Here is a 24,173-nt window from a genome sequence, read left to right as displayed (position 1 = left end):
GTTTGATTTATGTGAGCATTGAAACCATAAAACATCCAAGGGGGTGAATACTTTTAAAGGTACTGTAACTTCATGTTCAGGTTGGGATTTTCACTTTAGCACAGCTAGTTTACTTTATTGTAAAACACTTTTTTTATATTTTGTGAAAGCTTGAATTTCTCTATGCTGTAGATGAATTCATTTTAGATTTTAAAAAAATCAAAAAAACAGGAGATTCATGTTTTAAAATGTAGTTTTTATTGTCACAGGTGGTTTAAAATCTTGATATAAAAGTTTGTAATTAGATATTTTAATAAGAATGAACAAGATTACCCACATTTTTAATTAAATTTTGATTTCAAGAATAAAAGATTCATCAAAAAAAAAGACAATCAGGTTAAAAAATAAAAGTTGCAACATTCACAGTTCTTCACTAATGTTCATGACTCTCCTCACTGCTGCTGCTGCTGACGCTGTTGAAGATGGCCCAGTGGGCCTGGAGTGAGGTGGGTGCGCCGTTGACCCGGCCGCTGATGAAGCGCAGCTCGGCGTCTCGGTGTGTGGGATACATGTTGAAGGAATGGCCCGAGGGCTGGCCGACGTGCAGGGAGCGGCCCATGCTGGTGACAAATATCAGTGACTGAATGTAGTTGTTATATTTCCCAGAAATCTGGACGATTCTTTCATCTTCATATAGCTCCAGCTCTTTTGGTTCACCAGTGATGTAGCCGACGGTCGGAGACCAGATGCCCTCATAGCGGAGCTGAAAGCTGAAGGAAACAAGAAGGAAGGAAGGAAGGAAGCAAGGCGTTAATCAGCTCGTTTTCATAGTTCCTACTGCCTGTGAACTAACTCACGACAGGTAATCTAAATGTCACTGTTTGGTTAAAAATCCAACATTTAAAGTCATAAGTTTCACCTTTTTTTTAAAGCATCAAATCTTACTCCACAAAATAAAATGGCAAAAATAACTTGGTAACATTTTACAATAAGACTATCTTTACAAAGGGTTTATTGATAGTTAATAATCCTGTTATTATTTAATCTGTAAAACCTTTGCAAACCTTTAATAACCAGTTACAACCTGTTAGATTTGTCTTTCTACGTAGTTTGAGCTTCATGAGCTGTATTTTTAACTTTAAAGATTTATCATAAATGAATGAATGTGACACACAGCAGAAATAAAGTAAACTAGAGCCTTAAATGCTTATTAACAATTTATAACGAGTCTACAACCTAAGTGATAACCTAATCATAAATAAAGCCTTTCTCTAAATAAACCGAAAATCTTTTAAATAAAAATAATAAAACCTTGACTTTAAGTCATTTTAGATTTTTATTGAAGGACTTAAAGAAGCAGACTGACTCGATCCGTGTGTTTAACGCAGATTTTCAAATATTCACCCATAGATGTAGTTGTTGTAGATCTCCCACACTCGGATGGCTGTGATCCTGCCTTCCCCGGTGATACTAAACGAGTTTCCACCTCCACCTCCCACAGCCGGGGAGAAGGAGTAATGAGTGTGATCTGCAAAGACAAAAAAGAATAACAAATAATTAGACTGTTATTCTCAAGGTCCTAATGTTATTCTGAAAAATAAAGATCCACCAAGAACCCATAAAGAACTATACACCATAAAAAATAGTTACAATAAAAATACACAAATCCAATTTTGATTAAAAGGTTTGTTGTTTTTTTTACACCCACCGTCAGCCACGACATAGGCTGTGAGGAGAGCGAAGATGACGATGTAATTCATTCTGTGAAACAAATGGATAAGACTTTGTTCACCCAAACATTCATATAATGCGATCAATAAAAAGCTGAAGCGATAAACATGATGAATCCTTACCTGTCAGATGGAGAGCAGCCAAAGAACACCTGCAGGAAAATTCACCGGTAAGTTTAATGCATAAATAATAAACTTCAAATCATCCCCTGAGGAATAAAATAACCAAAATATTCAGAAACTTACAAGTTTTAAAATGATGTTCAGATGGAAGTCTTCAGCATCTGTGTGCAGCTCGGCTTCCTGCAGCTGCAGGAGCAGCACTTTCTTTTATCCTCGTCCCACCTGTGCATAAAATTTCCGTACAAGTTTCCATTCTGCTTCTGATTGGCTGACAGGAGCAAGGAATGTAAGTGTGTATTGTTTCTGACATGTCCTGCCTTTAAAAAGATAGCATTGTCTGCATCAGGAAGTACTGATGAGCAAAGGTTATGTGAGCTCAAACCCTGTAATGCATTCATCACGAGTCTAAAGGACCGAGGAAAAAAAAAAAATTACATATTGAGTTTTGTTGTTGTTGCTGTTTAAAGCTTTTTGATGAAAAAAATATGTTGGATTTTCCTCCCCTTTAAAAATAAACATGATAATCCTCAATTCAAGGGAGATCTTAACTTTAGATATGATATGTGAATCTGAAACAAATGAAACTAAATTAAAATTACAAGTAATTACATTTGTTAAGTCACAGATGTTTCATATTCTCTAAAACAGAAAACCATTGTTCTAAGTTTAGACAGTTCCGTTTTGTCTTTAAGATCTTTAAATACTATAAACATATAGATAAGATGCTGCATCGTGTTGAGGAAATTCTCTCTTCATTCTTTAGGTGAAGTTATTGTAAATGGAATCAGTTTCATGTCATCAGGAAACAAATGCACCAGAACTTGCTGAGTGTCAGACTGACGTTAAATGAAGTGGAACCCACCGGGTTAGTGGCTCAGCTGTGGCATGTCCAACAACTGGAAGGGCAACTTTTCAGTTCTCTGCAGATACGCACGTAGCCTTCTGATTAGCTGTACTTCCCCCAGAAGGCTCTTCTGGAAAGAGGAGTCTAAAAAAACTTTACGTAGCAAAATCACATGTTTTAATTATAGCTGTCCTACAAATAAAACCAACTTATAGTCAGATAGAGAATAGATGCCTGCAGGTTAGAATCGCTTTGATGGTACTGATATTCCAAGAGGAAAGAAAAGTCCATCCATCCATCTATCCATCCAGGTCACAGGGAGCTGGTGTCTGTCTCCAGCAGTCACTGTGCGAGACGCGGGGGACGTCCTGGACAGATTGCAAGTCCATCACAGGGCAAAAGAAAAGTCCACACAGCCAAAATAAAAATTAGATTGCTCATTACCTGTATGAAAACTGAACTAGATAACAACTTTTGCAAAAATGCTGCAAGTGCGCGTTCCTCCTAAGACAGAGGACGTTTTGTTGTTTTCTGATTGGACGGCCGGCAGCATTTTCACTTACCAAAGTGATTCTTGGCAAAATCGCGTTTGTATTCACACTTTAGAACATGTCGTCCAGTTTTTTAGCTTCCCAACTGTGTTCGAGAAATGTTCAGAAAGAAAAGTCACGATGAAAAATGAAATAACTTGCAGTCTGAGCATGAGTGTGCAGAGAACTGTCTTAGTACTGATTTAACAAATTAACAACTTATTGAGGTATCTGTGTCAGATTTAATAACACTGATAAGGGCTTTGTTTTCTCACGTCCTCATCCTTCACAGTTTGCTCTCATGACATGTAATGCAGATGATCCAGTTTTACTGATGAGCGTGTCAGAGAGTTAATCTTAGATTGAAAACAGCACCTGATCGGAGTGAGATAGATGGGAAGACGTGTTTTTTAACTTCCTGATTGTACGAGATATAAAAAGACACAAAGGAATTAATCACATGCTTTTATGTAGTTATATAATTAGAAAACATTAATGAAGTTACAAATTGATGTCCACTTCTAAAAACACTAATAAACAGAAACATAAATGAAATATAATGCAGAATTAACACTTTTACGTGCAATTTTTTATCTCTAGATTTGTTGGTGATAAGTGACCATTTTAGGGCTTGGTTTGTAAAAAGATGTGATCATCTGTGATGATGTGCGTCAGCAAGGTCCATGTGAGAGGGTTTCACCGATGAAGAAATGTGTTTGTAAGATAAACTAAGAGTGTGTACAGACCTGCCTCCAGCACCACAAAAACTCATATCGGACAGGAGACTCTTAAAGCAATACTTCAGATATTTTGATGTGAGGTGAGGAAATGTCATCTTATTGATGAGTTAACAGCTAGTTTAAAACACTGCTGTTTTAACACAACTCTAGTTTCAAAGTATTTTTATAAAAACAGTATTTTATAACCATATACACTGCCGTCGAATCGCTGTTGGTGTTAAATTGAAAGCAATGTAAAAGTTTATAAAATATTGTTTGCAATAGCTGCCGAGACATTTTTTAATCTGAAGTTGTTTATAAAATTGGCATGATGGGTGGAGAAGGAGGCGAACCCAGAGCGCAGACTCGTGATGAAAAAGAAACTAATTTATTTAAAAGAAAAGAAAAACAAAACGCTGACGTGGCAGCAAGAAGAAAACTAAATACAAAAACCGAACAGACATGGGCAGGAGACGAGCAGAACCAGACATTAGGGAAAAAGACCAACGAACCAGGGAGTAAGTGGAGGAGGTGACCAGGTTTTAAAGACAGAGGGTAATCAGGTGAAGTGGGCACAGGTGAGTGAGAACGAGGAGCAGGTGGAGATGGGCGCGGCAGGAAAACAAGTGACTGACAGGAAACAAAGACACAACGAACAGACTAACAAAGATAACTGGATAAAATAAACAATAAATTCAAACTGAAGCGTGCAGACAAGAAAAGCAAATAAACTGAATACAAAAACACAAATCCTGACAAAAATGGCAGCAGTTCATTTTGGTTTTGGCTCTGCTCCGACTAGCTGTTAGCTCATCAGTTCATTCAGAATTAAACTCTAAGGTATCTACAACAGGTAGATATTAAATGTTCACAACCTTTCTGCAGAACCCTGCTTCAAGAGATCTGAGCTTTCACTTTTAGCTGCATAAATACTTTATAATTATTAAAATCGTGTAAATAAAAGAACAGATGTAAAACAGTGGTAAACGTAGGTTTCTCAGAACTTGTTTTTAAAATGCTGCCGTAATCTAATTTTACTTTTGGTTCCATTTTTTAAATCCAATGGGTTGGTTAAAGAAAATAATACAAAAATAATACAGAGGCAACTTTCAGGCTTTGTAGAATCATTTATTCAAGAAACCGAGTCAAACAGATTTAAGTGAAGTACATGCAGGTGTCAAGATCCATTTTTTATTGAAATTTTTATTTAAAGTGCTCAGGACATTAAAAGGATTGGTACGTTTCCCATTTTACTGAGTTGTAAAACAACATCTCACAAAAAGAATCAACAATCAGAACAGGTTTTGAGGTTTAATCTGTAGCGGTGCTGTTGAAGGACGGGTCAATAACGGCCCAGTGGGCTCCCAGGGAGCGGATGCCTCCACTGAACCGCCCGCTGATGATGACCAGCTCGGCCTTGGGGTTATCGGGGTACATGTTGAAGGAATTGCCCGAGGGCTGGCCCGCGTACAACGAGCGGCCCATGCTGGTGGTGAACACCACAGACTGCAGATATGAGGCGTACTTCCCAGAAACCTGGACGATGTATTCTCCCTCATACAGCTCGATCTCGGTGGGGTTGCTGTAGGCGTTACCGGCGACGGGAGACCAGATGTAGTTGTAACGGAACTGGATCCTGATGGACAAAAAAGAAAAAAAGACGATTCATTCTGAGCACATAAAATGACCAACAGTGGTAAGATATTTCATCAAATATTCTATATTTACCCCCTGATCTGGCTAGAATAGGATTCCCACACTCTGACAGCGGTGATCCTTCCCTCCCCGGTGATGGTGTACGTGGTGCCAGTTCCTGACCCCACCTGTGGGGAGAACGAGTAGTACGGCTGGTCTGCAAGGAGAAAACATGCAAACACATCACAAGTCAGGAAGCACCAGCTGATCTGATACATGAAGCACATCGGTTCTACTTTTTGAACAGTTCCTATGATCTGCAACCTTTTTTTTTTTCAACACAACTTTGACCATTTCATCATAAAGTGAATCACATCAACGCTTACTTTCAACTGGGTCAGAAGCAACAGCTGCTGCAAGGAGAGCAAAGACGGCAACGAAAAGCATCCTGTGAGAAGAAAGAAAGATATAATTATTTTATTCTGAGGACTAATGCAACTGAAAGATAAATGATTTGTTGTTACCTGTCGGAGTGGCAGTTTACGCTCCTCGGTCTGAGTGTACAGCTGTGTGTTCGCCGTATGTCACACACACATGTTCACCTGCTCTTTTTATAATACAGCGCAAGCTGCGTTTAAACTTTCCATTGGTCCATTAGCTATTAAAATTCCAACAAAGAGGGAAGGATTCCTGTTCAGGTGTGGCTGACTGGATTTCTCTGTCAAAACCAACATGCCAGTAACTGGAAGTATAAAAAAATCTGTGGTGTCATGATGGCTCTACAGGTGAGTCTTTATATAGAATCTCAATTTCTTCTTTTAAAGTAGAAAACTATTGCTCCATTTCTGACTTGAAGCTCCATAAAACCCTTTAAACGTGCAGAGTTTGCTGATTTGACTTTGTGGGGATTTTTTTGGGGGGGAAGTTACAGTAAATGAGACCATTTTTATCTCGTCAAGAAACAAATGCAGTGACTCATGAGGTAAAAGCTCTTGTCTGAGCTGCTGCTCAGCTGTGGCATGTCCAACAGGCACTGCAGCTTCTGGGACTTTCTTGTAAATCGACATGTTATCTTACATGACACACGTCTCTCAAAAGCTTTGTGTTCGTGACAGAGACTAGATTTAGAAACACTGAGCTGTAATTTGGAAAGACAGACAAGTTAAATAGGGACCGTTGCAATTAAGCTTCTTAATTCCTCATGAATTTATTTCAATTGTTATTTTTTGGAGAATCAAAGAAAGCAGAATAAACATTTGGTTGGTGGGAAATTGAAAACAAGCTGCAAAATACTGTAAACTCAGGACATAATGTGAGGACAACTAGCGTAAATAATCATTAAACTCTTTAATAAAACTGAAACCCTACAATAAAAAAATGTTTTTAATAGGTTAAATTTGACATTGGCCTCATTATATACATTTAAAGGCATTAAGACTGGATAGAAAATTCATACAGTAAGAAACTTCATCCACACAATATTTTTCTCATATCAATGGTTAATGTATCCATAAATTAAAAGTTTGTGAGCAAAATCTGTGACTGGATGCCATCTACAATGAGTTTACCTACAGAAACAGCCAAAGTGACTGAAAAAAGGTCAAACGATAAAACTTACAGGTCCAGCAGAAGTTTTGCTAAAGCTGCAAGTGTTTGAATCCTGAGCTCTGTCTTTTTAGGCTTGATCCCCGATATTTATTTGTGAGAGTTTCCTTACGTCATTGTTCTTTTTTATTTCACGTTTAGCAGCAAATTCCCTCTTATATCTCCACCTAAACGTCTTCTCTGAGATTCTGTGCTGGATCGATTCCAGCGTATTTGTTTACCTACAGCAGGGGTGTCAAACTCCAGGCCTCGAGGGCCGCTGTCCTGGGAGTTTTAGGTTTTCTGCTCCAACACACCTGATTCAAATGGTTTAATTACCTCTTCACCAAATCATCAGGTTCTCCAGGAGCACGGCAACAAGTCAACCATTTAAAGCAGGTGTTTTAAAGCAAGAACACATCTAAAACATGCAGGACAGCAGCCCCTGACCTGCAGAGACTGCCAGCTTAACGCGGATCAGTCTTCCACGTGGTTTTCATCAGATTCAGCCAGGTGTTTTGTTTACATTAAGTGTGGCCCGCATTTCAGAACTGCATATCAATATATCTGAAAAACTGCTGGAGTAAACTCTTTCAAACGGCACTGTTTGATGTAGTTCAGGGTAATCTTGTTAATGTTTTATGTCATACTTTGTAATGAGTACGTTTCACTTTAATAGGCTGATTTCAGCAGGAGCAAATCAAACTTTTTAAAAGTGTGTGTGTGTGTGTGTGTTGGGTGGGGGGTCTGGGATGGGGAAGTAATGCCATCCTTAAAATCTCACAACACAGACAGAAAAATAAAATCTTCAAGTATCATCTAAAAAATAGCAGCAATCGTTCTTTGTGTAATCCAGCTTCCTCCTGCTGTTTCACCAGCCAACAGTGGACCGTCTCAGCTCCCGTCAGCAGGTTTCCTGGTTCAGTGTTAACTTCACACCAGCAGAGTAATAATCACTCCATCGTCCTGGCCTTGCCACAGCATCTCCCCTTCAAATGCCAACTTCCCGTGCTTCCTGGCTCTCATCAGAATCCCCACCACCTTATCGGAGATTCGAACGTATCTGTCAAAAAGCTGTCCGAACGTGACACGGGTCTTCCCATCGGGGTCCGGGTCAGCCATAGTCCTGATCACGTAGCACATGTCGTCTATCTCACGGTGGATGTGTTGCTCGGCCCGCTTGGCCCTTTCGGCCGTCTTGGTCCCCTCCTTGGGGCGTCCGTAGCCCTCCTGGCCTTTCTGGAGGCGGAGGGACATGGAGTAGTCGTGGTCGAAGTATTCACTGAAGGGGTTCAGTTTCTGGTTCACTGTGTGCTCCACGGCCCAGTTCTGCCAGCGGCTCTTGAGGTTTCCCACGGCGCTGTGCTTCTTGGAAAGGGCGTTGATCTTGTTGGCATCTTCGGCTTCTTTTTTGTACCTAAGGGACACATCAGATTGAATTACAGTTAGTTACAGATAATAACACGAAACAAAACTTAGGTATGTTACAAACATTTAACTCAAGGAACTTGTTTTACTTGATTTAACTTGCAAGTTAAAGTTGAGTCTATTTAATCTGCTCCATGTTTTTCAGGTGCTATAGTTTGAAAATGCAGAGTTTTGCAGCAGCCAGGCTGGAAGGTTCTCCCATCTGTGCAAAGAAACGTCTCATCCATGTTGAACTGATGCCTTTTTGCTTAATTTAGCCGCAGAGCCTGAGCTGGAAAGTTTAATCATAGTTCTTCCATTTGAGCATGACAGGAAACTGCTGCCCTTTCAAGAAATTTAAACTTTTCAGAAATGTTCAAAGAGCTGCGCCCTCAGATAATTCTGTTTCACAGGACCTAAGATTTTGTTTTGCATCTGGCCCAACATACACCGTGTTCCCAGGGGGACTCTGTGCAATAAAAGAAGTTTTACAATATTTGCACCTGACTTTTTGCTGACTTTCCTGTTTGTTTGTTTTTTTGCCAACATCTGGATGATCAGCGAGGGCTCCAGTGTATCACAGAGACTGCAAATATTCTGGAAAAATTAATGCGGAGTGTCAGCGTGTGCTGAGTTGAGTTGCAGCTTCATTTTTATTTCTGCTGACGTGAACACGAGCTGCAGAGAAAGCCTGAACTGAATTCATGACCTTTGACATTTTTATGTGGCTGAATTTATTAGGCTGTCGTGGAAAAAAAATAAGTATTGAAGTTTTTTGTGGTTAAAATTCTTTCTTGCTGGTGGAAAAGTTCCTGGGTTTCTGCCCATGCTGTTTACTCAAAAACAACTATTGTTCTACAACCCAAATCTCATAAACCCACATTTTATTCACAATCAAACATAACACACATATCAAATGTTGAGGGGGAATATGGTGATTTGCAGATCATTGCATCTGTTTTTATTTACATTTTATGCAACGACTCAACTTTTTCCGAATTGTTTCTACATCTAACAGTAATAAATCTCTTCAAAGTCTCTTTAACACCAAATCAGCACAATGAAGAAACAAACACTTTCATGTGTCCTAAATGAAAATAGTGAAAATACTCACAGTGAGACTTGGGGTCTTTTTATCCTCACTGACTCTTCCTCAGAGTCGTCTTCCTCCTCTGATTTTGAAACGCTTGTTTCCTGTTTCCGAACCTCCTCTTTGTCCAGTCTCATCTTCTCTTCTCCCTTTTCTGTCCCATCTCCATCTCCTCCTCCTCCTCCCTCTTCGGCAAGCTTCCTCTCCTTCTCCATCTGCTTCCAGCTTTTGGTCAGAGAGGACACCATGTTGGAGCACTTCCTGCGCCGCGTGGGGGAGCTCTTCTTCTTCAGCAGCCTGTCGATCTCCTCGCCTGATGGAAGGGATTCCTTCTTCATCTTCTCAGTCAGGAGGCCGATCCCTGCACTTTTCTCCTGAACGCTGCTGGTCACCGTCTTCACCACCTGCTTTGTTTTGATGCGAGACGACAGCAGAGGCTTGTCTGGGGTCGTGACCTCCTCGCTGATGGAAGCTCCTTGAGATGTTGCCTCTGTGGGACTTTCAGCAGCTGCTTGGGTGTGAACAGGAAGGGACTTTTTAGGGGTCCATTTCTTTCTTGGTTCCTCTTTTTCCCCTCCCAATGAGTCAGGAGCCCAGCCGCTGGGCTCGCTGGCCTGTTTCTTCTCGTTCTCTGTCACCCACTGCTGCCAGCTGCTCGTCAGGCTGCACACCATGTTCACGGCCCGGAGCTTCCTAACGTTCCTGTTCCTTTCCGAGGCTTTCCCAGACATAATCACCTGCAGTGAGATCTCAGATAAGCCTAAACTAATCCTGTGGAAATAAAAAAAAAAACAGATCTCTTTTGCTTCTGTTGTAGTTTTCAGGAGCCTTTTTTGTTTTTCTAACCTCACACTTGCAGTTGCAGCTCGAACATAACGAGCGGAAACCCTAACAGGACGGTGGAAAGTATTCCAGTCATCCCGGGCTGTGGAGCCGATCATCTTTCCCTGACATCGATGACCCCGGCACGCTCACGTTTCATCACAGATTTGCAGAGCTTGTAATCAGCTGTGAACAGAGAGGCTGAGCTAAATGAATAAAGGCCATCAAAACTTTTTAATCCACCTTTAATTCCTTTATACTTTGCTGCCATGGAGCCAAGTGTTCTTGCAATCTTTTAAAGTGGTTCTTTCTGAAGATCTTTCAGAGTTTTTCTTTGGACTTTGACTGTTTTGTTTGTTGTTTTTTTTACTCACATTAAGTCCAGTCTTTGACCATTACAGCATACTGTTCAGTGTGAAGGAAAGTGAAAAAATGGAGGACAAAAGAAGAAATGTCAGACCTTAAAGAATCCCTCCAGAAGATGGACAGTATCTGAAAGTCGTGTCTTTGAGGAAACAAAAATGATCCATCAAAAACCCAAAACAGGAACCTAAAAGCTTCATCTTTCAGCCGATCATCGACTGGATGATAAGTTTTCAGCTGATTAATTTTCTTTAATTAAGCAGGTTAAACAAATAAAAAACAATTGATCTAAATCTGAGCAGGTACTGTACAGAAATCAGCCTAAGTCCAAAACAAAGAGTTAAAAAAACATTCAGAAAGTCTACTATTTATTAAGATAAAAAAATAAAAACAAGAAAGTTTAGCTTTTTGGAAGCAAAGTATGAATAAATAAGGAATGACTCTGTCTATAAACATAAACTTCAAAATAAAAAAACAACTCAAATTTAAATGATCAAGATGTAAAAAATTATTTTTTTCTTGCCAATAAACAGTTCAGCCCAGTTACTCCCAATACTTCGAGGCTTTCAGAGCTTTCAACTAAAGAAACAAGCTGCCAGGATTTAAAAGAAGAAAGTATTTCACCTTTTCTTCTGTAAAATGAGGTTAAACTCAAACGTGTCACGTTGTCTGACGTTAAAACAACCTTACAGCTGATCGTCTCCTTCTTTATTCTGCTTCATTTAATTTTCAAATATTGTCAAACATTTTAATCAAAAAGACAAATCATATTTGTTAGATAAAATACTTTTTGTACAGTAAAAACTCTTTTTTTCATAAAGAATTTAAATAAATAATGTATGTGTGAAGTAAAAACTAAAATAATGGCATAAAAAATGAAATTACTCAGGTAAATATGCTTAGTTATGACCCATAAAGACCTTTTTCTTAAACCACAATAAGCTGCTTTCTGCAAACATTACACAGTTTGTGTTAAATGATGTTTTAAAGAAAGGCTTTAAGAGTAATAGAAATAGAAACATACACACCCAGAAACAATAAAGCTGCATTTTTGACTGATTTTTATTTTAGTTTCTCTGTCATCGTGTTTAATCCAGCTGTATAATCCATAATAAAGTTTTATTTCATAGTTTTGTCCTCTGCTTTGTTTAAATCTTCATTTGAAAATACAATAAATGACATTAAACAGACCTTATGAAGTTATATTTGACATATTTATAGTTTGAGCAGCAGAGTGCAGTTTTGATCTGAGCTGTGATGTTATATAATTTTACGTATCAGTGTTTACAGACAGAGTGTGTTTATAAATAGAAGCTGGCTCCTGAAAGTAACCGGCAGCTGCTGGGAGTCTGTCACAGAGAGTAAATGTGACTGAGCCAATGTTGGCCCAGAAACCTCCTCGGGTCGACTTTTCCTGATCAGGCTGCTCCTCCACCTGGACCCACGGCCTCATGAAGCTTTCAGGGTGCAAAATACAAATAAAAGGGTAATTGTTCTGATTTGTGGTATAAAGAGGAGACAAGCAAACTGAGTGTAAATGTTAAGAAAGTAAAAACTTTCCGCTGGGAAAGTGAAGACGTATTTCCTTACTGTCTGAACACAAACACGACGCACAAGAAGTGATCTGGAGTTTTTTTCTGGTATGAAAGAAAACATTCCTGATGGCGTGATGCAGCTTCAGGTAAATATTAGATAACAGCTTCCTTGTCTTCAATCAGACTAAAGATAGAAACAAACTGATCAGTCTGGCAGGGAGCCTGACAGCAAACAAAAGGAAATAAAAATTAATATTACAACAGTAATACTCAGAAAAGTGAATTAATTATTATTTTTTGGTCAAATTCAGTATTTAAAGCCACAAAACAGGGACTTTTCAAAATGTGTTATTACCAATTAACACCTTACCTGTTGTAGATAGATCTTTGGATGTCCTCAATTAGGAAAAAAATATATAATTCTGACCAAACTGAGATAAAGGCAAGTCAGAGACCAAAGGGGACTGCTGCCATCCTAAAACAACTCCAATCTCCACCAAATGATGCATGAAAACACTCATTTTTAATTCAGAAATAGAGAGTGTGGAGTTGAGCTTAAAGCTCAACTCCACACTCTCTATTTCTGAATTGAGAAAGCTCCTCGGATGAGAAGCGAAACGTCTTCAGCTACAGAATAGAAGTCCAGTTGTTTTTGTTTTTTAACTTTTTTTTAATTTACCATGGCCTGGATGACTGAGAATCTACACCAGCACTCATTTTTAAAGCCTTTCCTAATTTTTTGTGTTACATAATTATTTATGTAACCTGACAGACTGGGGGAGGTTCGTTTCCTTAATCAAGTCAAGACGAGCAGCAGCAACCACGGGAAAAATCAACAAAAATACAAACAATATAAATCATTTTTAGAATAACAATAGAATGGAAGCTAAAATAATTAAAACCACAAAAGTATTTTTCAAACAATTAAAGTCCCAGCTAAGAAAGTTGCAAAGATTTATTTAAAATAATAGTGAAGCAGCAGCTAAATGCAGGTTCTTCCATGAATCGGGCAACAAGTCTTGGTCCCTCTCGGACTAGCCGATAGCTTGTCAGTCCATCTACAACATGTAAGATATTAATTGTTCATAACCTTAACACAGATCGCCCCTTCAAAAGATTAGGACTATCACTGTTTCAGTGGATTTCCTCTCAGAGTCCTCCTGCGTTAAACAGATCTGATTCCTGCTCGACGTCAGACTCAGATTTCTGCTGACCGACACTTCAGCTGCCGGCTGATTTTAAGTCATCATTTCAAGTTATGTCATCGCTGGAAGACAAACATTAAAGCAACCAAGAGAAAAAAAGTTTTGACAGTTCGCCTGAGGAATTCAACCGTGTTGACAAGATGCCAAGCATGAAAGACACCAGCGAAGACGAAGAGACAACTGAGGCCAACCTGGAAAAAAAAAAAAAGACTTTCTAAACCAGCCGGAGTCCATCGCATGACAGTGAGAAGATGATTCATGAGAAAAACTTCCAGGACAGCTGCCAAACCGCTCTGTAGTTAAAGTTCCAACAACACCCTGATGGTTAATAATACGACACTCACAATAAAAACTAAAATATTGCCAAGAGCGATTCTCTTCTCTTAACAGCGTTTATTTAAGACTTTGGACAGAGAAGTGGAGATATTAACATCCCCCTCAAACTATAAAGCACGGTGGTGGAGGAATGATGATCTGAGCTTATAGATCCTTACACTCAGTGAGTTAGTCATAAAATCCTCTTAAAATAAAGTTATTTTAGAGTCACACATGAGGTCATCTGACGTTTGAAGCAGAAGCTAATTTAAAACCTGAAAAATGGGAAAGAAAGTGTTTAATAACCCAAACAACGACCAAATCTCACATCGTTTTCAACAGTTCGGCCTATTTTATCTGCTGAATAAATAACATTGTGTGATGTAACATGTGGAATGTTTTTTTTTACATTTTTTAAATTTAAAACCTGATGAAAACCAGAGGATTATTTTTAATTATACACATTTAACCATGAAACATAAAACCACTTAAAGCTAAAAACAAAAGTGGCAACCCTGTCATTTATAAGTATTGTTTTTTTGTTTTGTTTTTAATTCTAAAGTCCTTTTATTTAAACCTACAACATAAAACTTGATGAACCAAACAAAAGGTTGATTTTCAGCCAATAACAAACAAAAGTAAATCCACGCACAGGAAGACCGTTATGACTTTATTTCATGTTTTATGGGTGGGATCTTTAGGTTTTTTCTTGTTTTTTAGACACAGCACAACAGATAAAGCCCAAAAAATCTGCCACACTCTCAAACAACCCGTATGAGACCAGTTTATAAACCTACACGACCCTGAAAACTTGATTCGTTCTATAAATCTCACCTTTCATAATATTTTAACAAACACAGATGAAAAAAAAAACAAAAAAACAAAACTTGAACTTAAGGTACAAATAAAATAAGTTCTAACAAGCTTATACAGTCATAGTTTATCAAAATGTAGCTAAAAATACAACTGAAAAACTGTACAAACACAAACTGAGGAAAAGGGCGAGGTAAGCTTCGAGAGGGGTTTCATTTCAAGCATCAGGACATTTTCTGAAAGACAAACACCAAGTAGATACCTGAGCAGAAGAGAGAAGACAGGAGAACGGGTTAATCCAGTCTTTATCCATCCGCAGCAGTTCTGTTTATCTGAGGGCTGCTCTGAAACAATCACACAACATTTCCCGATTGTTTAAAATGAAGAGAAACTTACTGGCTGCCTCCCACTCGGATCTGCTCAGGGTTCCCTGCACACAAACAGAAAACATCTTAAACCCCAAACAGGACCGACGACACAAGAACACACACCATCCGAGCTCGACGGCCGCCTCACCACTGGTGCTCTCACTCCGGCTCTGCCACAGTGCTCTTTAGCATGGGAGTACTCTCCTGCACTTTCTGTAGCCTGTCGGCTCCCGTCCCCACAGGGAAACGGCTGAAAACACAAACAATTCATCACATAATGACAAAAAAACACATGACTATTCACCTACAGACACTGCCCAATATCCTGAATCCACAACTTTATCTTTCTAGAAGGTAAAAAGCACACAATGTTGGAAAATGATGATTGCAGAATGAAGCACAGTGTAACTCAATGTGAAAGGGAAGCTTGTTTAAACTGAATATGCTGGAAAGATGCAAGATGATCTCCATAAAACCTACTCTCAAAGGTCATCAGAATACATTTATTTAGATGTATTTATGCATTCTGCAGCTAGGAGTTTGTCTGGAGGGGACAAAGGGAAACTTTAGTAACTAAAATGTGCAAAAATAGAAAGAAAAAGACCAACTTGCTTAAAATGAGAACATGAACCAGCAGATATGTCTCTAATCAACATCTGCTGAATTTAACTAGCTAATTAAGCTTTCACTTTTATTTGTAAAGCATCAGCATCACTAATTACTGTTTGGGACTAGAAATCTGATTTTTTTGGTACAGAATCAATATTTGTAACTGGTTAAAGGCGCCCAGTTTTACCTCCAGAGCTGCCATCTTCATCATCAGGCTGCGGTGATGCTCCTTTTTTACTTTTTCCTCGAAGAACTCAGAGAACCTCTGCTTCAGTACCAGGCGCATGTTGTAACGCTTCGCCATGCTGTCGCAGAAACACACACACAGCAAGTTTAACAGAAGAGTTCACGTCTTTTTGCTTCCTTACAGAAATATTTCTGATATTAAATGTCAATGAGTTGATAATTTTAGCCAAATCTTACTGTTCAAAAAGGGGGAAGTAGACAAGAAACTCGGGAACATCAACTACGCCCTCGAGGCTGAAGTGATACTGACATCCGAACAGAGGATAGGGACCTTTGGACTGGAAGGAAACTTTAAAGACTTCATTACCAAATGACAGAGAGTCTGACGCCTCCAGACGTTTACTAAAAAACAAGAGGAGAAAAACAAATAGGTCATCTCAAAACTTCTATCGTTTAAATTAAGTTTTCTACAGAATCATCAAGTATTTAATTTCTCGCTGTTGTCGTTGTTTTTTTAAGTAGTTTAAAGAAAAAGCAAGTTTTAGCTCTCGCAGGAGTCTTTGTTCTTACATAAGCTGATAGGCGTCTGGTGTTGTTCCGATAAAAAACCCTCCGGGTTTCAAACGCTCGCAGGCATTCCTCAGCATCATGTCTGCCTTCTGCTCGCTCTCAAACGAGTAATGATACACAAACTGACAGCTGCAGATGTTGAACATCATCTCAGGGTCGTCCAGCTTCTCTGACAAAACCTCCTGCATCAACAGGTCGACGAGAGAGAAAATAAATTACTCTTCTGTGACATTACAGTGCCTCAGTTTCTATAACAATTCTGTTAAACTACATCTAACGACAGGCAAGAAAATTGTAAGAATTGCTGTCTGGACTAATGAAGTGATCTACCTTCGAACTGTCTGCAGTGATAAACTGAGCGCTGAAGATTTTCTCGTTAACGTGACTTCTCCGTTTCATGTCTTCATAACGACTCTGGCACTGCTCCACCGACACTCCTGCTATATCTGAAAACACAGCATGGATACAGAGGCGGATTTAGGCACAGATCCTACTATTATATGATAAATCTGCTTGCCATACGTCCTGCGACGGAGTGCTTTTATTCTGTTATTTCAAGCAGCAACAGCTTCCCTTTGCCTAACCGTAAGTTTGCTTCTGCTTAGAAACATTAAATTAATATTTTCAACTGTAAAGACTTACTGGCCCAAATGAGTAGCAAAAAGTCATAAAAAAAAATTAAAAATTAAATTAAAAAGTACAGTTACTTTTTATATTTTACTTTCAGGTTACTGGTAATTAGGAGAGAAAGCTCTGAATGAGTGATAAATAGGCCACACTGACCATTAAACTTTATCAAAGAAGCACTTCACAATGTTCTTTTATTCATCCATTCACTCAAACATACACATTTTTCTCTAAGTGACACACTAATGAGCATTTCCTGAGTCTAACCCAAAGAGACATCCTCATCTGGAAAAGAATTAGACTTGTGCTGACCTCAAACTGGGAGAAAATACAGAAAATAACACCTGAGGACCAGTCTGGAAAACCTGATCACCTGTACAGACGAGGTGACTGATTCCTCCTCTTCTCCACTTCAGCAGATCTCCTCCTTTCCCACAGCCGAGGTCCAACACAGAAACATTTCTGGTACCTGCGTCTCGTACCTGCTCCAGGATCTCACCTGTAATTCAGTGATTTGAATGTGCAGTCAACTCAACTCAACAAAGGGACTCAGTTCCCAAAATGAGTTCAAAATAAAGAAATGGGTCACTGTCATCACAGAAAGCTGGGAAACTTCTGACAAAACTGATCATATCTGATGGAAACTGGAGAGTTGTGATTGCTGGATTAGCAGACATTGATTAGTTACCAATCAGAACGCTTTTCATCCAGTTGTTAAAGTTCCTCATGAAGAAGATCCTGCTCTGGCTTCGAACCTCCAGACCGACTTCCTGCAGCTTGTTGTAGTGACTTGCCACCTTGACACCGTGATCAGTCACCTGAGGGATCAATAACGTGTCAAGATTTTCCTCTGAATGTGTTAAAGCCACAGCAACAGGTCTCCTGAGCCACATAGACAGACATCTTTTTAATGAAATGATAATAAACAACTCTACCAGCTTCTTAGTGGGTGATGTTTCCTCCTCTTCATCATCAAGTCTCCTTTTCCTCCCTGACTTCTGATTCGGCTCTTGTTCTCCTTCTGAAGGAGTTGCTCCTTCTGCTCCTTCCTGTTTCTCTCCTTCCTGCTCCATTGTTTCTGTCTGGAGCGATTCAACGGAGGACAGAGGAGAATCAGTTTGACTGGAAACAAAACAGTTTTGTTCAAATAATCATAATTTTTTAAAACTTGTGAACTCTGGACAATCCAGCCAGACCAGGTCGGCTAAAAGAATGATTTCCTGTGGCACCAAGTTCCATAGCTGTCTGCAAAACGCTGCTACGCGTTAACAACTCTTGCAAAGATCAAGGCCTGACAAAAACCAAGCCTAAACCTGAAGTCATGCAATGTTTCAGACATGTGTATACGTGGATAAATAAATAGGGTATATAAGTTCAGGTACGTAATATGAGTTAAAAAGAAAGTAATTTTGAAAGCCTGCAAGTTAGGTCGGACTCCATGGTATTTCACTATAAATTAAACCCACTTTCTGAAATGTGTTTTTCTGTTTCCAGTTCAGTAAAACTATAGAAGCATAGTGGTCAAACTCTCTCAATACCTTTTGTCAAACAGCACAGCCAGAATCGGCTTTTCTGTGTAGATTAAGATAACTAAAATGGCCTTCACGACATTGGAGTTTTGTTTTCTTTTTAGGCTTAGATGCACCAGTTCAGCCGGATAGACTGGTTTATAATCAGTAGTTTTCGGTAAAAGTAGAGCTGACCTTTCGATAAGGTATCAGGAGACGCAAACCTACTCTTAGGTTTAATTCAATTTGGTAAAACCGCTAATAACAACAGCGACAAGCGGTTAGCATGGTACGTATGTCTCATAAAATATTAGCATTATCTGCCGGAAATAAACCGGGAACACTGCCTGGAAATAAACTGTCAGACAACAGCGAAAAAACAGGTCAACTATTTGTTGAGGTGAAACACACAGACTCAAAGTATTTCTTTAAAAAAAGAAGACAACTACCTCCTCACAATGGTCTGCGGACAACGCGCATACGTTCTGCGTAATTTCCGTGTGTGTGACGTCAAATCTATGCGACACACACGCTGGCGATGTGAGCGTGAATAACTAATAAAAATAAAATAAAAATATGAAACAAACCAGAAAATGGGAAAATAGTTAACTGTTTCTTTCCTAACAGGATAAATATAAAATAAATGACGCCTCATGGAGTGTGTGGCACATTCCCCCTAATTGTGTCGACATTGTGTTTTATGGCTTGATGTCGACATCTGCTGGACTTAAGAAATCATTTCAGGCATCCTGGATAAAAAGAGTGTACTACGTTCATTCAGTCTTAATATGTCGACTCGTCACTAAACGATTAAATTAAGTACTTACTGAATTAAAAGGAAGTGGTTGTATTCCAATTAATTTTAATACAACCAAAATATATATTGACAGTGTGTCAAATATAGAATTTACAAAAATCTCTTTAGCATGCAAAATGTAAGTGAAAATGTGAAATCAAAGTGAAAATTGTGTAAAAATCATTTAGGACATAAAACTGCTTCTGAACACTGGTGTGCGTGTGTACCTTCTGAGGGGACAAGGCAGGGTTTGCAGGGTTTTTTTTTTTTTTTTTTTTTTTTGAGGAACAGAAGTTATCAACAAATCTGTCTCACCAAACTGCTCTAAAACACATTTCTAAAAACCACTCCATACTACAGGGTTTTTAACAGTATAATTCCTTGTTTGAACATCAGATAGGAATTGCTGACATCAAAAGTACAAGGTGGAGTGTAAAAAAAGCTTTTATTTACCAGTATTTTATTTCCATCTGTATTATATAATCACAAAATGCTCTTGATTTGTTTTTAATGTCTTTGTGCTTGCCTTAGTGTGCTGATGCTAATACAAAACAGAAAACTATTTGAATTAGAAAATAATTATACTTGGCGTCCCATTTGTCAAAACCACTTTGTTGTCAGTGCTGAAAGGCAACCTGATCAATGGATGGCTTTAGTCGCTGACTTCACCTTAGTTTTAGTTTTCTACACTTTGCCTGTTGGTTTACTTTAGAGGTGCGAAGGACCATTGACGCCAGAAAACACCTAGAAATTTATGAGAAAACCCAAAATATGTCCTTTGAACTGAATAAAAACAACTAAAAAATAAATTGTTTGGAGTGTTTTCATAATATAATATAATTTTATAATATAAATACAAATAAGTCCAGAGGAAAGAATGTCCACTTTGTGGTAAAACGTGTTTGTGAGGTGAGCTCAAAGCTCCAGCAGGTGGAGCTGTAAATCTCTAATGCAGGAGATCAAAAATAAGCTTCTCACAGAAAGTTAATGTTTGAACTTTACTGAACTGTCTGATTTGCTCTATTTTGCCCCCAATCTCAAATCTGAATTTGTGTGTTTATCAATGTTTTTATTTGCTCTTTCAGAATAAAATCAAAAGCAAGTTGAAGCAACCTTTCATCCTGCACCTCAGTTATGGACCTCAGCACATTCTTTTCAAACATCAGGAGGAACTGAGACCTTCTCAGCTGTCCTGTCATCAGTCAGTTGGTGGCCACTCAAGGTTGAATTTAGAGAGCACAGTTTTAACTTTAGCCGAGCCCTTTTCTGTGCTGTGCATTACAATTTGAGTTCCTATCTGTCTCCAGTGCCCTGAAATTTCAGGTGAAGAGTCCATCACAGCCTTCTCCCATCTGGATAAAAGAGCAAGAACTGTGAGGATCGAGTTCTTTGATTTGTTTTTAACACAATTCAGCCGGGGGTGGAGCCAAGAGGTGGCCACAATGAGCCACGAACACTAAAGATTTAAACCTGGCCACCCAGATAATCTCTACTGAAGTCTTCCTCAAGGGATGCTATCAGATTTTAATCTCAAGAATCTCATAGAAAGAACCACAAATGTTCTAAAGCCCCAAATTACTGAAATTATTTCTCAAAACACAGAGTGTCTCACAGGGAGCTTCAGATGCATCCCAAGCTGTATTTTCACACCTCTGATGGAAAATATGTCCAGGTCTACAAACCATGCTGATAATAGATCATAGTTATTAAATAAAAACTGGTCCAAATCTGCCTATTTTTATTTTAAAAGTGTACTTAAAGAAATTAAATAAAAAATGTGGTTGCCAAGGCAGGTACAAAGGGGAGCCGAGGCGTGTTTGATGTGGGCGGAGGTGAGCAATGAAATATTGTGCACAGCCTAGAATAAGCCAAAGTTTTACAAGCTGTGTACACACATTTTTTTTTTAAATGGAGGCTCAAAAAGGCGGCTGTATGGCTTCTAGTTGCAAACACTCAGAATTTTCTTGCAGTAATGAGTCAAGTTTGAGTTGCCAGCTCGTTTCCATCCAGTGAGACACTATAGAGTTTAAGTGGCTGCCTAAAGTAATAGTGATAATTTGAAAGTTTATTATCCAAGTGGTGTTTCAGCAGATGTAGTTTGTTGCTGGAATGACAGTGTGGCAGACAGAGGCCATTTTTCTTTCATTAAAGCTTTTGTTGATTGAGTCATCAGGCTGGAAAAATGGGGGGAAATTACCACAGAGTCATGTTTCCAGCAGAAGCCTGTGGCTCATGCAGAATTGTCTGACCTGAGGACGAGCACCAGCTGCAGCCAGATGTTAGGGGAGGCCGAGGGGGAGGCTGTATTGTAAAAGAGGCCTGATTGTTTTGGGTGTTTGGGACCGGAGTAGGCCTGGATGAGTAGATGCAGACAGACACAGTGAGTTTCGGTTTCATATCAGCTGATCCCGGATCAGTTTCATGCAGTGATCCTGTCTGGTATGTCTGTAATTCATCCCGCTGATGGCGATCTGAGAGATGAGACTTATTACTCTGCTGGCAGACGCCGAGGCTGAACCGACGACCGGCTGAACCTCCAACAGCTCACTTTTAACATCAGCTTGCCAGAATCCAGAAAACTAATAACAGTCCGAATTCCTGAGTTTAATGAAAAGAGCCAAAACATCCTATGGGACATCTGCATAGGATGGACACTCTATTTTTGTTTTGTGATACATCAACATACAGTTTAACCTCTGACCTCACAGTCAGTTTGATCAGAGCATCTCTATTGACCCTATCTATAATGATCTATAATGGTTGTGTCATTGCAGCTGAAATGATTCCCATTTACAGTCTTATTGTTATTTCCGTCAGTTTTTCTCCTTGTGGTTATTATCATGATCTAAAGTTATTTATCACCTGCTGTCCCCTGGCGTCTCATTCTGCGTTTGAATCCTCCACTTTCTTCATGACCCGTAACATTTCCAGTCAGATGCGGAGCTAATGAGGCCGATTAATGCGGCTCTCTTCCCAATTAGCCAGAGAGGAAACGACACTTTGTGTGAACTGACTATCTGAGTTTATTATAGAGCATATGTCAACACTAATATGAGAATAAATTGTTTTATTTATATTCCACGGTCCTGTCAGCTTTTATTACAAGTCATACCTAAACTGTTTTTCATTAATTTATTAGTGAATACTTACATTTCTGTTTACTTTTCTGTTGTTAGAAAGTGGCTTCTGAGATCTTTCCGGAAGGTTTTATGAGAACATGTTCAACTTCGCTCAACCTGAAATACTTATTTTATAACAGAAAAATAATTGTCTTTAGCCTATAAATAAAATAAAATAGAGCACAGATTAGAAAACTGAAGGCAAAAAAAACCCCTGGAGGAATGGATTTCGACCAAGTTCAAGTTTTATTTTATTTTCTCTACTGGAGACAATTACACAGGTTTCTGTTTGTGATCTAAGACGTTTTGATCAAATATATTTCAGCACATTTGGCTTCCAATGTGTTGCTGATAACAAAAATAAAAAGGAAAAAAACCTTTTTCTTGTTGGAACAATCTGAATTGATTGTGTTTAAAGCCTAATGAGCAACTTCACAGAGATCTTATTACCTGTCTGCTGATGAAAACATCAGAACTGACCACAGCTGTTTTCTAATAAACTGGCAAACTCATATCCTGTTTTTACAAAGACAATTTCTTTATGCAAAGATTTAAAGCTTCTGCCAAACATCACAGTGATAACGCATTAACAATTTCATAGCTCTGCCATACATTGTACAGATTATTCTGACCTTATCCAATACAAATATGTATGTAACTGAATCAGTTTTACAGATGTTGAGCTAAACTTTGGTGTGGTAGTAGCTGAGAATCCTCTGAATGCTAACACATCATGCAAGATCATTGTTTAAAACTTTGTCATGCAAGATGGCAGGAGACATGCATTCCTTCAAGAAGTGCGAGTTTAAATTAAAATCATTATTTTCTGTTACATAAAGAGTTACTGCACTTCTACTCAGTTTGGTGCTTCCCTGCTTCATTTTTCATTGTCGACATTTATTTTAAAAAAGAAATCAGTTTTATAACGTAGCAGTGTGTGTGAATCTGGGGTGGCACACACACACCATGTCCCTACGTGTGTTTATTACATTACAACAGATACCTACGCTCTAAGCTAATTAGCATTAAGAAATATGGAGGTGTTTAAGCTGGGTTTTGCTTTTGATGAGTTTGCGACAAGCTTTTCATTCAGAAGAATTTCATTATATTTTCAGGACTTTGATTAATGGCAAAAAATAAACAGATTTCTAAGTTCATACATTTGTTGTGAACTTCATAAAACAAGGAAGTGTGTGTGTGTGCCAGTGCAGACACGCACACAGGTGAGGTAGTACCAAAAGAACGTATCAATAGATATTAGTTAGGATGTGGGGACTATGATGGAAGACAGAAGAAGCTAAGCCGTACTGGACCACAGCACAGTGGAAAATCGTCCTAACTCGGATTATACAGAAACTTGGTGGAAATCCAGAATGTGAAAAACGAAGGACCAATAAATTCACATGTGCTAAAGTTTGTCAGGCCAAGCTTAAATCAAGCCTGGTATTTTGATTTTCCTAACAGTCACTCTGTAGATCCAGCTCTCATCACAGTGTTTGTTTAAGATAAAACCTGGTTTTCAGATCAAAATGTTTCATACAGTCATCCTCTGTTGAGGTCCATGTGTCCTCCTATGGGACGTCCCCAGACAGACAGAGGATCGAGAGATGGATGGATGAAAGAATGGATGGACTGATTAATGGATGGAAGCTCTATAAACATGTAAATCTGACCTTACAGTGTTTCAAAGCTGCTG

The 24,173-nt window shown here is 38.8% G+C and overlaps 4 protein-coding genes across 6 annotated transcripts; all 4 read right to left on the bottom strand.

The window, feature by feature from the left end:
- Nucleotides 1-214: 214 nt before the first annotated feature.
- On the bottom strand, nt 215-2,069 carry LOC108243936 (zymogen granule membrane protein 16). Its single transcript, XM_017429700.3, has 5 exons — nt 1,956-2,069; nt 1,833-1,861; nt 1,688-1,740; nt 1,384-1,507; nt 215-749 (listed from the first exon to the last, which is right to left on the bottom strand). Exons 3-5 carry the CDS (start codon nt 1,737-1,739, stop codon nt 413-415), a joined length of 513 nt encoding a protein of 170 aa, XP_017285189.1. The 5' UTR covers nt 1,740; nt 1,833-1,861; nt 1,956-2,069; the 3' UTR covers nt 215-412.
- A 3,167-nt stretch (nt 2,070-5,236) lies between these two features.
- On the bottom strand, nt 5,237-6,007 carry LOC108243937 (zymogen granule membrane protein 16). Its single transcript, XM_025008926.2, has 3 exons — nt 5,947-6,007; nt 5,654-5,777; nt 5,237-5,561 (listed from the first exon to the last, which is right to left on the bottom strand). The coding sequence occupies exons 1-3, from the start codon at nt 6,005-6,007 to the stop codon at nt 5,237-5,239; spliced, it is 510 nt and encodes a 169-aa protein (XP_024864694.1).
- Nucleotides 6,008-6,089: 82 nt separating this feature from the next.
- abrab (actin binding Rho activating protein b) lies at nt 6,090-10,518 on the bottom strand. Of its 3 annotated transcripts, none has more exons than XR_005233142.1 (3): nt 9,666-10,518; nt 7,179-8,561; nt 6,090-6,302 (listed from the first exon to the last, which is right to left on the bottom strand). XR_005233142.1 is itself a non-coding variant. In XM_017429696.3 (2 exons), the coding sequence occupies exons 1-2, from the start codon at nt 10,370-10,372 to the stop codon at nt 8,078-8,080; spliced, it is 1,191 nt and encodes a 396-aa protein (XP_017285185.2). In that variant the 5' UTR covers nt 10,373-10,518; the 3' UTR covers nt 6,315-8,077. The 3 variants fall into 3 exon arrangements, 1 of the variants encoding a protein (XP_017285185.2); XR_005233143.1 differs by having other exon boundaries at nt 6,090-6,218; XM_017429696.3 differs by lacking the exon at nt 6,090-6,302 and having other exon boundaries at nt 6,315-8,561.
- Nucleotides 10,519-14,538: 4,020 nt separating this feature from the next.
- On the bottom strand, nt 14,539-19,152 carry rnmt (RNA (guanine-7-) methyltransferase). Its single transcript, XM_017429625.3, has 11 exons — nt 19,012-19,152; nt 17,990-18,136; nt 17,743-17,872; nt 17,428-17,553; nt 16,758-16,873; nt 16,428-16,609; nt 16,095-16,259; nt 15,859-15,976; nt 15,211-15,312; nt 15,091-15,124; nt 14,539-14,956 (listed from the first exon to the last, which is right to left on the bottom strand). Exons 2-11 carry the CDS (start codon nt 18,125-18,127, stop codon nt 14,919-14,921), a joined length of 1,149 nt encoding a protein of 382 aa, XP_017285114.1. The 5' UTR covers nt 18,128-18,136; nt 19,012-19,152; the 3' UTR covers nt 14,539-14,918.
- Nucleotides 19,153-24,173: the final 5,021 nt, after the last annotated feature.

Source organism: Kryptolebias marmoratus, linkage group LG5, assembly GCF_001649575.2.
Source record: "Kryptolebias marmoratus isolate JLee-2015 linkage group LG5, ASM164957v2, whole genome shotgun sequence".
NCBI lineage: Eukaryota > Metazoa > Chordata > Actinopteri > Cyprinodontiformes > Rivulidae > Kryptolebias > Kryptolebias marmoratus.
The sequence above is the reverse complement of the archived record's forward strand: the minus strand, read 5'-3'. Positions and strand labels throughout refer to the sequence as shown.

Coding starts and splice junctions, on each gene's coding strand:
- LOC108243936 (XM_017429700.3), bottom strand. CDS start 1,739: ATGAATTACATCGTCATCTTCGCTCTCCTCACAGCCTATGTCGTGGCT. Junction 1,508..1,687: donor AGCCTATGTCGTGGCTGACG/GTGGGTGTAAAA, acceptor TTGTCTTTGCAG/ATCACACTCATTACTCCTTC. Junction 750..1,383: donor TACAACAACTACATCTATGG/GTGAATATTTGA, acceptor TGTTTCCTTCAG/CTTTCAGCTCCGCTATGAGG.
- rnmt (XM_017429625.3), bottom strand. CDS start 18,127: ATGGAGCAGGAAGGAGAGAAACAGGAAGGAGCAGAAGGAGCAACTCCT. Junction 15,313..15,858: donor TGAAGATGGCAGCTCTGGAG/GTAAAACTGGGC, acceptor TTGTGTTTTCAG/CCGTTTCCCTGTGGGGACGG. Junction 15,125..15,210: donor CCGGAGTGAGAGCACCAGTG/GTGAGGCGGCCG, acceptor GTTTGTGTGCAG/GGAACCCTGAGCAGATCCGA.
- abrab (XM_017429696.3), bottom strand. CDS start 10,372: ATGTCTGGGAAAGCCTCGGAAAGGAACAGGAACGTTAGGAAGCTCCGG. Junction 8,562..9,665: donor AAAAGACCCCAAGTCTCACT/GTGAGTATTTTC, acceptor TGTGTCCCTTAG/GTACAAAAAAGAAGCCGAAG.
- LOC108243937 (XM_025008926.2), bottom strand. CDS start 6,007: ATGCTTTTCGTTGCCGTCTTTGCTCTCCTTGCAGCAGCTGTTGCTTCT. Junction 5,778..5,946: donor TGCTTCTGACCCAGTTGAAA/GTAAGCGTTGAT, acceptor TTCTCCTTGCAG/ACCAGCCGTACTACTCGTTC. Junction 5,562..5,653: donor TATTCTAGCCAGATCAGGGG/GTAAATATAGAA, acceptor TTTGTCCATCAG/GATCCAGTTCCGTTACAACT.